Source organism: Notolepis coatsorum (assembly GCF_963971535.1).
Source record: "Notolepis coatsorum genome assembly, chromosome: 11".
Taxonomy (NCBI): Eukaryota; Metazoa; Chordata; class Actinopteri; order Aulopiformes; family Paralepididae; genus Notolepis; species Notolepis coatsorum.
The window spans coordinates 51,663,478-51,677,568 of NC_140175.1; the positions used below are offsets into that span (position 1 = coordinate 51,663,478).

Consider the following 14,091-nt stretch of genomic DNA (forward strand, 5'->3'; position numbering starts at 1 on the left):
TACGATGGAGGAGTCGTCTGAGAACTTCTGCAGGTGGCACCCGCTGGAGTTGCGGCAGAAGTCTGAGGTGTAGAGGGTGAAGAGGAAGGGTGACAGCACAGTTCCCTGGGGGGCGCCGGTGTTGCTCACCAGTACGTCAGACTGACTGTCCTTTAGTCTGACGTACTGTGGCCTCTCAGTGAGGTAGTCCTTGATCCAGGCCACCAAGCCGTGCTCCAGCTGCATCGCAGAGAGCTTCTCCGCTAGCAGTGACGGCTGGATGGTGTTGAAGGCGCTGGAAAAATCAAAGTTACGGCCCTGAGGAGCGGAGCTGGGTCTCCCGGCAGCTCATCGTGGATCCCAGCTTGATCACTGACTTCCATCGTGCCCATCCTGACGAGCCGGGTCGGCCTGGTCGCCGGGTGGCTCCCGTGGAGGGGGGGGTACTGTGAGGTTTTTGTCCATTGCTCACTTACTCGCTCTGTTCCTTTAAGCCTACTCGCTCTGTTTTTCCTTTTGTTTTCTGTTAATCATTGCATTCCCCAATTCACACGCTTCTTCCCATAGACGTCGTTGATTGGTGCTCCCCCAACCACACGCTTGTCAATCACATCCCTCAGCTGTCACTGCTTGTCAATTAAGCATTCCCTGATTATTTATACCCCGTTTCCCCATTCAAGTTTTGTTGGATCGTTTTGATATTTCAGTTGCATTCGCCGTACCTGCCTTGCCTGCTGTTTTTTCCCTGTGCTTTGCCTCCAGGATATTCAAGAAGCATTCCTCTTGGACACCCTTTTCCCGTGGCGACGCGCTCGCTCCGTTCTGTTCCAACGCTCTTTACGCACAGCGCCTGGGTGAGTTTTTATGACTGTCTTTGATCCTATTCCGTTTTTCGTGTGTTTATATAACACTGAAGATTTCCTGCTTTTTATCAGACAGTCACTCACCCAGCGTTTAGCCCTTTTTGGATTGTTTCATTGGGATAATATTTTGGCCTAACATCGCCCACTGTGTGTTTACACACCGAAGATATTATCACTTGGATTTGTATTTTGGGACTTCGCTCACAGTGTTTATTTTGCACCGAAGATTTCTATCACGTGGGATTGTGTTTGGAACGTTACTCACAGTGTGTATATACACCGAAGATTCAGTCACTTGGATAACTCTGTTTTTGGGTACAAGTCATCTCTCCTGTCACCTGCTCTGTTCCAACTGCACTCTGAGCTAACTCGCTCCCTCTCTCCCTCTCGGTCCCGCAACCACCTCGGAGATTCTGCCGAGAGAAGTCTGCAGAGCGGCTCTGACGTCATCGTCTGCTTCCCCAGACTACCATCCCGGGAGAAGCTGCAGAGCAGCGACATTCATCCTTGCTTGTATTCCAGTCTTTGTTTGAACTCTACCAAGTCTATGCTGTTTATTTAGTGTAAATAAACAAGCCCTTGTTTTTGGCAACTCTGAATCCTACTCTCTTGTGTCGTTGCGTTTGGGGTCGGTGTCAAACCATAACAGGTGTTGGATATCGGTCCGATACCAGGCTACAATAGAATATCGGTTTCAGAGAATTTACGCAATATTAAATCTGATATCAAGAAACACGTAAAATGCCTGAAATCAAAGCAAAGTGACTTGATTTGCTGCATTTTCACACATTAACACACAGTAACACACAGTACATGCATTAACTCTCTCTAATGGGCTGTATTATATCTCAATTATTGTTGTCCAATCAAAAATGGTACAAGTCTTTACTGTTCATTAAAAGTAATGGATTGGATTGGTACTCTGAAATTGGCACTGAAAACGTGTGATCGGTTCATCCCTCACTGGGGTGAGAGGCCTACTGTATCACTCATTGTTGTCAGAAAACAAGACTAGGGTCAAAACCTAGTGGACTACTGTGAATGAATGAATGAATGAATGAAAACTTTATTTAACAGATTGCAGAATGGGTACAATACAGTACGGCTCAATACACACAATTGATGTGACCAGAGAAAGACGTTTGTCTTGTTTACATCAGGGTCTTTCATATTGACATTTATGACATACACAACATACATGACATGTATGGCATAGGGACATACAGGTATTTAGTACTGATACATTTGTGACATAAACCTCGGTGTGCACATCGACAACAAACTGAACGGGTCAAAACATGCAGAAGCACTATACAGGAAGGGCCAGAGCCGACTCTACTTCCTCAGAAGGCTGAGATCCTTCAATGTCTGTACAAGGATGTTGAGGATGTTCTATGAGTCGGTGGTGGCGGGCGCCTTCTTGTACGCTGTGACCTGCTGGGGCAGCGGACTGAGAGCAGTGGACACAACCAGGCTGGATAAGCTGGTCAAGAAGGCCAGCAGCGTGGTTGGGGTTGAGCTGGACTCTCTAGCGAGGGTGGCGGAGAGGAGGAGCCTCGCTAAGCTCCAGGCCATCAGGGAAAACCCCACCCATCCACTATACACAGACTTGGCTGACAGGAGGAGCATGTTCAGTGCTAGGCTCACACTACCCAAATGCAGCACTGAACGGCACAGGAAGTCCTTCATTCCAACAGCCATCAGACTATATAATGCATCACTGTGCCTCACTGCATCACTGAGCACAGAGCGGCAGCTCAATAGTGGCAGGAGGACGCGACTAGCGGCCTCCAGGCTCCACAACAGGGGGCAGCGACGGCTGCCAGACATTGATCTAAGTCTTATTGGAACCCAAGGAGGACAATACACTACCTAAAGCATACTGCACCTAGTTACACTGAATACTGGAATATATATTTCATATTTCATTTAGTTAGATTTAAATTATAATTATATTGACCAAATTGTTTACCCCATGCTCAGTATGCTCAGTATATTCTTACTGTATTTATTTCTGTATATTTTATTTCATTTCATTTTATCCTATTTTATTTTACTCTACTCTTATCCTAGGCAACTTGATTGATTTGTGTTATTATTCTAATTTGTGACCGGTCCTGTCTAAATGTTTAAATGTTGAGCGATTTGCAGTGTCTAATTTCCCACGGGATAATAAAAGTATTTCTATTCTATTCTATTCTATTCTAAACGGTATTCTATACAGTACTGTTACTCATAGATCCTGACAGAGTATATACATATGATGGGGAGGGGACTGTACATCAGGAGGGGGTGGGTGGGAGAGAAATATACATACGGTGGGGAGGAGACTGTACATTTGGAGGGGGTGGGTGGGTGGGGGAGGAGACTGTACATTTGGAGGGGGTGGGAGAGAAATATACATACGGCGGGGAGAGAATATATACATGTGGTGGGGAGGAGACTGTTTATTAGGAGGGGGTGGGTATGGTCAACGTTCAGAAATGTGGCCAATTCCACTTCTGTGTTTACCAGTGATAGTTGTTGATCGGTCACGTGATCCAGCAGGCCCAATCGTGTGTAACTTCATCAGTCAGCAACATACCTTTGTGGTTGTAGGGCGGGCTCTGCCAGTCCAGGGTTTATTAAGTGGAACTGTATGTGGAGGGAAGTGTGTTATTAAGTGAAGTGGAGACGTCACTCTCCCTAGCGACTTCAGTCACCAGACTCTACGAAATGAATGGAGTGAGATGTAAAATGTTATACCAGTACAAGTAGAGGAGGCATATTTGATTGAGCAACAGATTTGTCATGTTTTCACTGACTTGAAACAAAAAATGGCCACAGAAATTACCTGAAGAATTGTCTAAATCTAAATGTATGCTGTTCTCCAAATGTTGATTATGATGAAGTACATATATCTACATATATATCTACTGATACAGAGAGTCTAATCAATTCAATAAATATCTTGTTGCTCAATGAGAATGTGGATATTCTTGCTTCCAAGCTGTGACAGAAAATTGGCTTCCTGTACAGACATAGATCCAACTTTCCTGTGATTAGTAAAAAGAGAATCGTTGAAGCTGTTTGCTCATCAATTTTGTATTATGGTGATGTGATTTATAGGCATGCAACTGTTGATTGATTGAAAAGTGTATTAACAGATTGCAGAATGGGTACAGTACAGTACAGCTCAATACATACAATTGTTAAGGGGATACAGACCAGAGACTCTGGTCCTGACTCTGAAGGTTCTTCCTTCTTTTGCTGCATTTAAAAGTATGATTGATTCTTTTTTAAATAGTTTATTCTCATTTATTGTGCCTATATATGTATGAAATTGCTGATATTATGCTGAACTATGTCTAGTTTTGTAAGCTTGTTGTCACTGCAAATGAGGGAAACCGGTGTCTTACGAGTTGAAATAAAGGTTTGAAATTAAATTAAATTGTGGGATTGAAACGATCATGTAGTAGCCATCTGCTTCATACTTCAAATGTTGGTGCTTTTGGTCTGCAATTGGACAAAACTTCAATGTTTGCACTCTGGATGCTGATGTCTTGATTCTAAAGTTGTCTTTGACTTTTTACCACATATTGAGCCATCTTCTCCACTCCACTCCCACCCACCCCCTCCTAATGTACATTTCCCTCCCCCTCGTATGTACCGTATATATTTACTGTTAGGATCTCTGTTAACAGTACTGTATATTTGCATATCTTGTATGTCACAAATGTAACAGTACTGTATATCTGTATGTCATGTATGTCATAAATGTCATGGTTAGATTAGATGACTAGATAAGATTTTTATATCTGTATGTTGTGTATGTCATAAATGTCATTATAAATTGAAAATGGGGGACCCTGATGTAAACAAGACGGAAGTATTTCTCTGGTCTGCATCCCCTTAACAATTGTGTGTATTGAGTTGTACTGTAATGTACCCATTCTGCAATCTGTTAATTAAAGTGTTCAATCAATCAATCAATCAATCAATCAACTCTTCTGCTCAAAGCACACCTGACATACACACTCTTCAAGAGTCCACAGTCCTTACTGTGTGAGATACTCACACTCCAGTAGGGAATAGGATTGTTGACATTCTGCACCACAATCCCCAGACCATGTGTTTTGTTCTTTAATAATAAGACATAGACCACTAGTTCAGCATGGTTCAATGTGTGCTGAGACTCATTGCTTGTTTTACATGTTATTTGTGCAAAAGCTGTTGTGAAACCTCTATGTAAAATCGAAATAATAAATCTGAAATATGATTTGATTGGAAAGCTGACAGTGCAGTGGTTCCCCTCTGTGGTCATACCCGGTACTGCAGCCTTTCATTGGAAATTATGGAGACATTATGGAGCACACAAGGCTTCATTCAGCCCGGGTCCGCTCCCACAGTTCTGGGTTGAGTGCCTTGCTCAATAGCCTCTTAGTAGTAGTTGTAGAGAAAGAGGAAACTGTTCTTCACTTCGCTCCTTCCAATTTTCTCCATTAGAAAACAACCAGTTTATCATCTATTCCACAGGCCTGTTACTCTGAGGCCTTGTCCACACATACATGTGTATTTTTTTAAACTGCGCTCTAGGTAATTAGATCTAGATTAAATCTAGAAACTAAATACAGTGTACTCGCATTGGCCGGGTGAAACCAGAGCTTGTGAAAAACACCGACATCATGACTAATTGCCCCGTCAACATGTATACAGAGTATTTTCTCTGCAATCAGGAGATCCCTGCAGCCTCCAATCCAGGTCTTTGTATGTGTATTGTCGTGTGGACAGAGAGATTTTCTAAAACATCCCGGTTTAAAAAATACCCGTGTACGTATGGACTAGGCCTGAGATGAGGCAGGAATTTGATCCGAGCTACGAGACATCCTCCTCCTCACACACAATCCATTTTACAGCCTTCCAAATCAAGCTTAGCGTCCTGTTAGAGTAATTGAACCAAATGACTCAGAGCTGACTCGACAGCATAAGAAATTCCAACTAATTAAATTAATGCACTTCAATCACCGGACGGCCATGAAAACGTCCAGTGTTGACATCAGCAGGAGGCGGAGGTCACTACTCTCCATCCGTCTTCCTGTTTAGAGACCCGTGGGAGCGGCTCTGTCTCTATCCAACGCCGCTCGTTCAAAGCCCAACACAGGATCGATAGGAGAAACACAGACGGGTGTAAAAGGTCACTGCACTTTTGTTTAATTAGCATTAAAACAGTGAAATAAGGCATCACGGAGACAAGGGTTTAATTAGCATGATACAGTTTAATTAGTATTGGATATGGATACAGTCAAAATAAGGCATCGTGGTTTGTCAATGAAATGCTGAGGCCATAGAGGAAGAGAAGGCACACTGGAAATACTCTCCATCTTAACAAGTATTTTAATCTTGCACTGAATCATCTGCATTTCTTCTTTTTTTTATGAAAAAAAGATCCGAGATCATTCCACTTGTTTCCACACAGCTGGACAGGTTTCAAGAATTCAGTCTTTTAGTATCTTACAATAAAAACGTCTCACTCCTCTCGTTTTCCAGATTATATCGCATGTTAGTATTTTACAGTACGATAAACCTTCAGTACATTGCGTGTGTATCGAAACGTGAAATGATCTCCGTGAACGTTTTATTTTTATTTTGAAGAAAGATCTGTTGTTAAGACTCAATACAAGATCAAAGTAGCTGATGATGAGGGAGATATTTTCCTAAATAGAAAGAACACAAGATAAGACAAAGCAAGGTCTATAATCACAAGGTTAGGTCACAAAGTTAGGTCAGTACTCCTGGGCCGTCTATAGGAACTAGACTACCTGGTTGGTCCGCAAAACTATTCTGGTCCCAAACTTACATATTGGCCACATTTACATACATGTTAATATTATGATATTATTTGCGATACTTAAATGATTTCTGGGATATGCCAATATTTGCAGAGATAATGAAGCAGGTAAACAGTAAACACTTCATACTGTATACTGTTGGGTTTTGTGAGTCTGTTCCATTTCTATGGTAATACTCTCAATATTCCAGTTACTCCAGTTCCAGTTACTGTATGCATACAGGCATATCGGTAACGGGGATATCAAAATGCAGGTAAACGCCTTATCCGGTCTATGACCTCAACCGGGATGTTAGCTATAGCAGCCAGAATACCAACACGCACCAACACAAATTGATTGTCTCATGATGGATTACCTAGACCTGAATAATGTATAGACCCTGAGATAGAACGCTGAGAGGAGGAGAGAAAGCACCAGAGAGGAAAGCGGCCTTGTCGTTGCAGAGTGACATCAGGCGCGTAGCTGGATGACATCATCACCACGGCGATGTCACTACTGGTCTCCACCGCACAGCTCCAGCAGGAGCTTACGATAGTCACCGGACGTGTCTCCCTGCAACAAGGACACGGCAGTCAGTAAAACCTCACAGTACACACAGTGCTCTGTGCAGCAGGGCCGTCTAATAGAGAGTAGCAATCCAATTCATTACTATTGCTCTTACTTTGACTGAACAGTATAGGCTCAGACCATTAGTTTGACTGAACAGTATAGACGAAGACCATTAGTTTGACCGAACAGTAAGACCATTCGTTTGACCGAACAGTATATAGACCATTCGTTTGACCGAACAGTATAGGCTCAGACCATTCTTTTGACTGAAAACTACGTGTTCAGACAAATGAAAGAATGAAAAATGAAAGAGTACAGCGTCTCAAGCGTAAGTCAGTCTCACCTTGATGAAAGAGTACAGCGTCTTCCCATACATCTTCAGGAACTCCGCTTTGATGTCCAGCATGTCGATCTCAGCCCTGCCAACCATGATTCTGATCAACACACTGTCTGTGGTGCCCATACCCTGGACGGCAGGGGGAGAGAGAGAGGTCTCAGATTAGGGCTGTCTCTAAGAACACCATTCCACTTTTTTTTTCTTTTTACTTTATTGCCAACAGCAATACAATGACAGTACAGTACAGTACAGTACAAATGACAGTACAGACAAAAATAAAATAAAGTAAACATTTACAAATAACTAACCTTGAGATTGGGTCCCTCCTCCAAAACATTCCCGCCTACACAAATATACCTACACATTTCCCTCTCTGTATATACATACCCATAATACACACATGTACATTTCCCTCCATCCCGTCTCAAAGCAGTGTGTCCCAAGCCTACCCAAGATAGCTAGTAATTGACCTCCATCTCCTCTCAAAGAGAGGCATCTTCAGCTGTAGCTGGGCTGTCATGTGTTCCATCATATGTACATGTTTAACTTTCTGTTTCCATTGAGCAGTCGTAGGGGGCTCAGGTTTCATCCAGTTAATAGTAGGGCTGACCCCTATTAGTCTATTAGTCGACTAATCGGTCGAAAGGAGCCGTAGTCGACTAGCCAACATCTTAGTCGAATACAAAAAAAGATATATACGGTATATATATATTTAAAAATTTTACGTTTTTTGTATCATTCTTTCCAAAAGAAAAGAGGCCTAGAAGCGTGGCTAACGCTAATGGCACGCATACCAGAGGCTAACTGCCTACGAAAACAGGCACAGAGGCACTGAAAGAGGATTTCACCCATCTAATGAACACACTAGACTAGACAAATATCAAGATGTATCCATCAGTGGACCAATTGCATGCTTTTGCAGAGGACAAGAAGCCTTCAGTCGACTCCTTCAGACATTAAGCACCCCCCACAGCCCAAATGGAATGATAAAAAAAAAAAAAAAGAGAATTAATACTATTATACTTTTTATTTTGTTTTATTTTTTTAGTCGACCAATAACGGCAACTTGACGGCAAGTTTTGGCCAATCATAGTCGACCATCCAAATCCTTAGTCGGGGACAGCCCTAGTTAATAGTAATAGTTTTTTTTGCAATCATCAATAAGATGTGTAGTACATAGTACTGATCCGTGTCCAACCCTCGTTCACTCTGTATTTCTAACAGAAACAACATTGGGTCCATGGGGATGTCCGTTTCCAATATTTTCTCTATTTCTTCTTTTATATCCTTCCAAAACGTCTGTATTTTTGGGCAGTCCCAGAATATGTGCGTATGATCCCCAACCATACCACATTCCCTCCAGCATTTGTTGGTAGAGTCCTTTTTGAAGACACATGCTGTCAATGGAGTTCTGAAGAATCTCATTTGGCTGGCTTCCAATCCCCCTGTGACAGTTAGAACACATGGCCTCCCAATCCTCATCCTCCACTATTGTATTCATCTCTAGTTCCCATTTTTCTTTAATATGTAGAGTGTCATCAAACATGTCTAGCCTTAGATTTTGGTACATAAGGGATATTTGTTTTCTTGTCAATATCGGGCGTTCACACAGTCGTATAAAATGGAATTCTATATTGGTTGGTTCTTTCTTAATAGTATCCCAATCTGTGTGTTTAGTGACATAATTTCTAATTTGTAAATATCTGTATAAGTCACTTGATGGTAGATAAAATCTGTTTTGTAGATTTAAATGTATTCCCATCAAATAGTCGGTCAATTGTAATTAATCCCTTATCAGCCCACCTTTTGTATGTGTTATCCCACATGGATGGGAGAAACTCTATGTTTCCTACTATGGGCATAGCCCTTGACAAAGCTACGGTACCTTTTATGTGTGTTCCAGATTTTCAGTGTATGTTTGATCCATATATTAGTTATTCTAGGGCGGCTAGGTGGTGTAGTGGTCTAAGGCACTCGCCACCAGTGTGGAGACGCTAGGATTCGCGTGTTCGAATCCAGCTCTCCACATTGTTTTTCAGTTTGGCTGGTCGTCCGCAGTAATACACATTGGCCGTATTACGGGGAGGGAAAAACTGAAGGGTGGGGATCGAACGTTGTGAACAAGCGACTCCTACAAGTCGGTTGGTGCGCCTGCGCAGTAGAATCAGGAAGTGTCGGGGGCAGCGTGAGCCTCCCACGCGTTACTCCTCGACACTAAGAGATCGAGCTGCGCAGGTGAAAAGATGCGACTGCTGTTACCTCAAGTACCGGAGGGGACTTGTGCTATGTATGACTTAGTCCTCACTGCAGCCGGCTTGTGGGAGGCAAGAAACAGCGTTCGTGACAGGGGAGGGTTGAATTGGATGATACGAAATTGGGATGGGAGAAAATATAGAAAATGGGAGAAAAAGTGGATCAAAAAAAAAATATTAGTTATTCTAATTTTTCCCTGCGATTTTTTACTCATAAATGGGAGGGTGGATATTGATATTCCTGGTATGGAGTTTTGCTCAATAGAGACCCAGCCGGTTTCCATATCCTTTATCATACCACCATAACCTGCAGTTGTTTTAATTGATTGTATATACTTTATACAGTTTTGTTTAGCATTTTCTTTGTATATTTATTGTATGTTTTATGTATTTTTTTATCTACTTTTTCTCCCCATTTTCTATTTTTCTCCCATCCCAATTTTCGTATTGTCCAATTCTACCCTCCCCTGTCTCGAACGTTGTTAGACCATGCCTCCCACTGGTCGGCTGCAATTTGGACCAAGCCTTGCATCACGTGTCCCCTCCGGTACACGAGGAGGCAGCTGTCGCATCTTTTCACCTGCACAGCGCGATCTCTCAGCGGCGAGGAGTAACGTGTGGGAGGCTCACGCTGCCCCCGTTAGTATTTGATGTGTACTCTCTCGATGTGTTGTATTACAAGCACAGAAAACAGATTTACCTTCATTGATTTGTATAACCTCTCTGCAAAGAATGCATGCCTGTTCCTCAGGCATTTCACTGAAAAACAAAAACAACACAATGCTTTCAGAAAAGTCACACTTTCACATCACATCCAACTGAGTCACAATTCTTTCATAATAGTCAAATGAGATCTTCCATGGTTTCTCAAAAGTCTGCCTTGAGCTTTTGTTTTTTGAAAGTTGTGGCTTGGAATAATATTTCAGTTAAAATCAGCCGTGGAGGCCCTTAACCATCCCAGTTTGTGTTTGCTAAAAAACCTGGCCTGCTCAAGGCGGGTTTGGCCCGGCCTATTCCATTCCATATCAAATGCATTGTACCTCCCTGAACCATCAGCAAGACCACTGAGGACACATCAGTCAGATTAAAACAGGCCACCACATGCACTGAGAAGACAATAATTATCTCTACCAGGCACTAGCTGGAATGCTGGAATATTGGTCAACAACCAGTATTTTATTTTAATTAATATTTCCATCATTGTTCATTGAAATACATATTCAGGAAAAGTTACACTTTTGAACACAAGAAGGCGATACTACACAGGTTTTCTGCTCAGAGCCCCAGATAATCAGCTCTCTGGCCTTGCTATACTGTACCTATGCATTCAAAATTATTAACTAATTTCCATCATTATCCATTGAAAAAAGCCCCACCCTCTTTCATATCTCATGAACGTTTGTCATAGAGACTTATGGTCGGGAGGTGTCAATGAATTTCAAGTTTTAAAGGTTTATTCCACCCAAGTAGTTTTAATGGTTTATTCCACCCAATAGTGTAATATTGTAATAGTTTGTAATGGTGTAATAGCATAATAGTATTTAACAGTGTAATCATGTAATATATTATGTAATAGTGTCTCAGTGTAATAGTGCAATAGTGTGCTAGTGTAATAGTGTACTGGTATGCTAGTGTAATACTGTAATAGTGTGCAATACTGTAATAGTATCATAGTGTAATAGTGTGTTAGGAATAGGAACACTGTTTGGAGATCTGCTTTCATTGGTCTATGTTTGCCCCGCCCCCTATGCTTAAGCCCCACCCAATGTGTAGGCTACTACAAAATAAATGGGTGCCTGCCGCCTGGTGGAGATTTGTTGATGATTGAGATCCAAACTACCTAACATTACTTAACTGGCATTTCCCATTATTAATGGGAACCGCTGTGTTTACCCATCTATGACAAACGGAGACAATCAGACAGAGAGACAGGAAAACAGACAGACAGGCAGGAAGACAGACAAACAGTCAGACAGATGGAGAGACAAATAGAGACAGGCAGACAGAGACCTATAGCCAGGAAGACATCTTCCAGACTGCCAGACATCTCTCTCTTAATGCTGTCCTCAATGTCCCTGCCTGAGACCTTCTTGTACTCATCAAACACTGAGGAGGGAGAGAGAGAATATACAATCAGTCAGTTAATTATCCTCGTAATGGTAGGAAGGTTCCTCTCAGCAGCTTGTTGAAGTGTCAAGTGTCAAGCAAGACACTTAACCCCTTAACTCCTCCTCTGCCATCTATGGTGTCAATGTGTGAGTGAATGGGTGAATGTGAGCCACAAGTTGTAAAGCACTTTGGCTAAAAGCGCTATACAAATGCAGTCCATTTACCATATTATTTATTCATAATGTAAATAAAATAGACCCTTGTGGAAGACCTTTACTCATTTCAAGATAGCTTGATTTGATACAGCTCTGTTCTAGATAATCATAAAAGCAGTCAACAGTAAACTCATCCAAACCTATGGAAGATAAATATTATGGCCAGCAGTGTTAAACGCTTTTGATTAATCAATAAAAAGTGCAGCACAGTGCTGACCGTTACAAAAGTGTTGCTGTGGTAAATGTACCATGTACTGGTCTAAACCCTGACTGCTGTGGTTGTAAAATGTTATAAGCATTCAGGAAGGCCCGTAATATTCCTTTCATATGTGTACATATGTAAATATATTTTGTAGTTAAATAAAAGTTGATACCAATTCAAGATCGACTGACGAGTGTGTTAGTTCCTCAGATCACCACAGGGGGGCAGCAAACCCATAACCCATAACCTTTCTACCACTGAGTGATTGGCTGAAGAAGCTTAACTGCAGTGGTGCAGTGCTGGTATAACTCGGTATAACGGCGTTATACCTCGGTCACTGAGGCTGAAGTACGCGCAATCGCTTTTTACATGGCATTATCCAACCGGACTCCCGGAGAAGCATGCAGCTGCAGAGCCGCAGAGCCAGCGGCGCTCTCTGGGCCGCGCACTGACGGCCGCGCTGTGAGGCAATAGTATCCAGCTGCAGGACGAGAGCAGCAAAAAAAAAACTGTGCATGCGCGCGCACGCGCACGCGCGTGGAGCGTTTGACCTACTGTCAATTTGCCACTGCACCACTGCTTAACTGGTTAAATATCAATCAATGGGTGCCACTATCACCTCTGTTATCTCCACACCTACAGACAGTCATGGATTCTCAACTAAATCATATCTAAAAGCAACAGATATCTTCTGAGATGGGGCGTCCCTGGGACAAGACCATGGGTCCATGGCCTAATTTACATAGCAGTTTGGGGTCCTTGACATGAAAACGTTCGAGGACCACTGTCCTAACAGAGAATTCCAACCATTCACAGTCCTAATGCTTTCAGATGAGGTGTGTGTAGGGATTCACAGTCCTAATGCTTTCAGATGAGGTGTGTGTAGGGATTCACAGTCCTAATGCTTTCAGATGAGGTGTGTGTGGGGATTCTAGCCCACAACATCATGAGCACCATGGCCCACTGAGCTACAGCACTGACTTGGACACACTTTCAGATGTATCTATGTATATAACATATTATATACATGTGTGTGTGTGTGTGTGTGTGTGTGTGTGTGTGTGTGTGTGTGTGTGTGTGTGTATATATATATATATATTAGTGCTGTCAATAGATAAAAAAAAGATTAACTAATTAATCTCACAATTTTCTGTAATTAATCTAGATTAAAATTAGCATTTTTCTACTTAAAACCGAAGCTTGTAACAAACATTTACTTAAGTAAAATCATGGAATTTATGTAAAATCAACACAAAGAAAGTATATTTAGATTCAAATACTATTTTAATAGCTTTCTTTGAATACAGTTTCTCTCCTGTGAAATACAAATGTTCAACAAAACCATCAACATTGACTCAGCTAAACCTCTTTCTTATATCCGCGGCGCTAAAATTGAAGATTTTTCACTCCATAGATTAATCTAGAATATTAATTGGTTTTAATGCTTTAAATAATTTAAATTAATCTCCAAAGTTAAAGCATTCATTTTGACAGCCCTAATATAAACATATGCATGTGTGTATGCATGTATGTGTATATATATAATATGTGTGCATTAGTGTGTGGTACCTCTGAGTAGGTGGTTTCGGTTTCTCGCACAGAGGACGGTGAGGAACTTGACTTCATCGGTTCCCCAGCGAGCCTCCCCAGCTTCAAAGATGTCCTGATACCAGGAGAGAGAAGAGGACAAGGAAGAGGACAAGAAAGAGGACAAGGAAGAGGACAAGGAAAGAAAGAACAATTTCACAGTTCAGACT

General features: G+C 42.0%; 1 protein-coding gene across 1 annotated transcript in view; it reads right to left on the reverse strand.

The window, feature by feature from the left end:
• Positions 1 to 6,077: 6,077 nt before the first annotated feature.
• Positions 6,078 to 14,091, reverse strand: part of anxa4 (annexin A4) — a 34,289-nt gene continuing 26,275 nt past the window's right edge. Inside the window, exons 9-13 of the mRNA XM_084324309.1 lie at positions 13,904 to 13,997; positions 11,819 to 11,914; positions 10,509 to 10,567; positions 7,563 to 7,685; positions 6,078 to 7,222 (exon numbers count right to left, since the gene is read on the reverse strand). Of these exons, the coding sequence (XP_084180435.1) occupies positions 7,163 to 7,222; positions 7,563 to 7,685; positions 10,509 to 10,567; positions 11,819 to 11,914; positions 13,904 to 13,997 (432 nt within the window). The 3' untranslated portion in view covers positions 6,078 to 7,162. The remainder of the gene's footprint in view (positions 7,223 to 7,562; positions 7,686 to 10,508; positions 10,568 to 11,818; positions 11,915 to 13,903; positions 13,998 to 14,091) is intronic.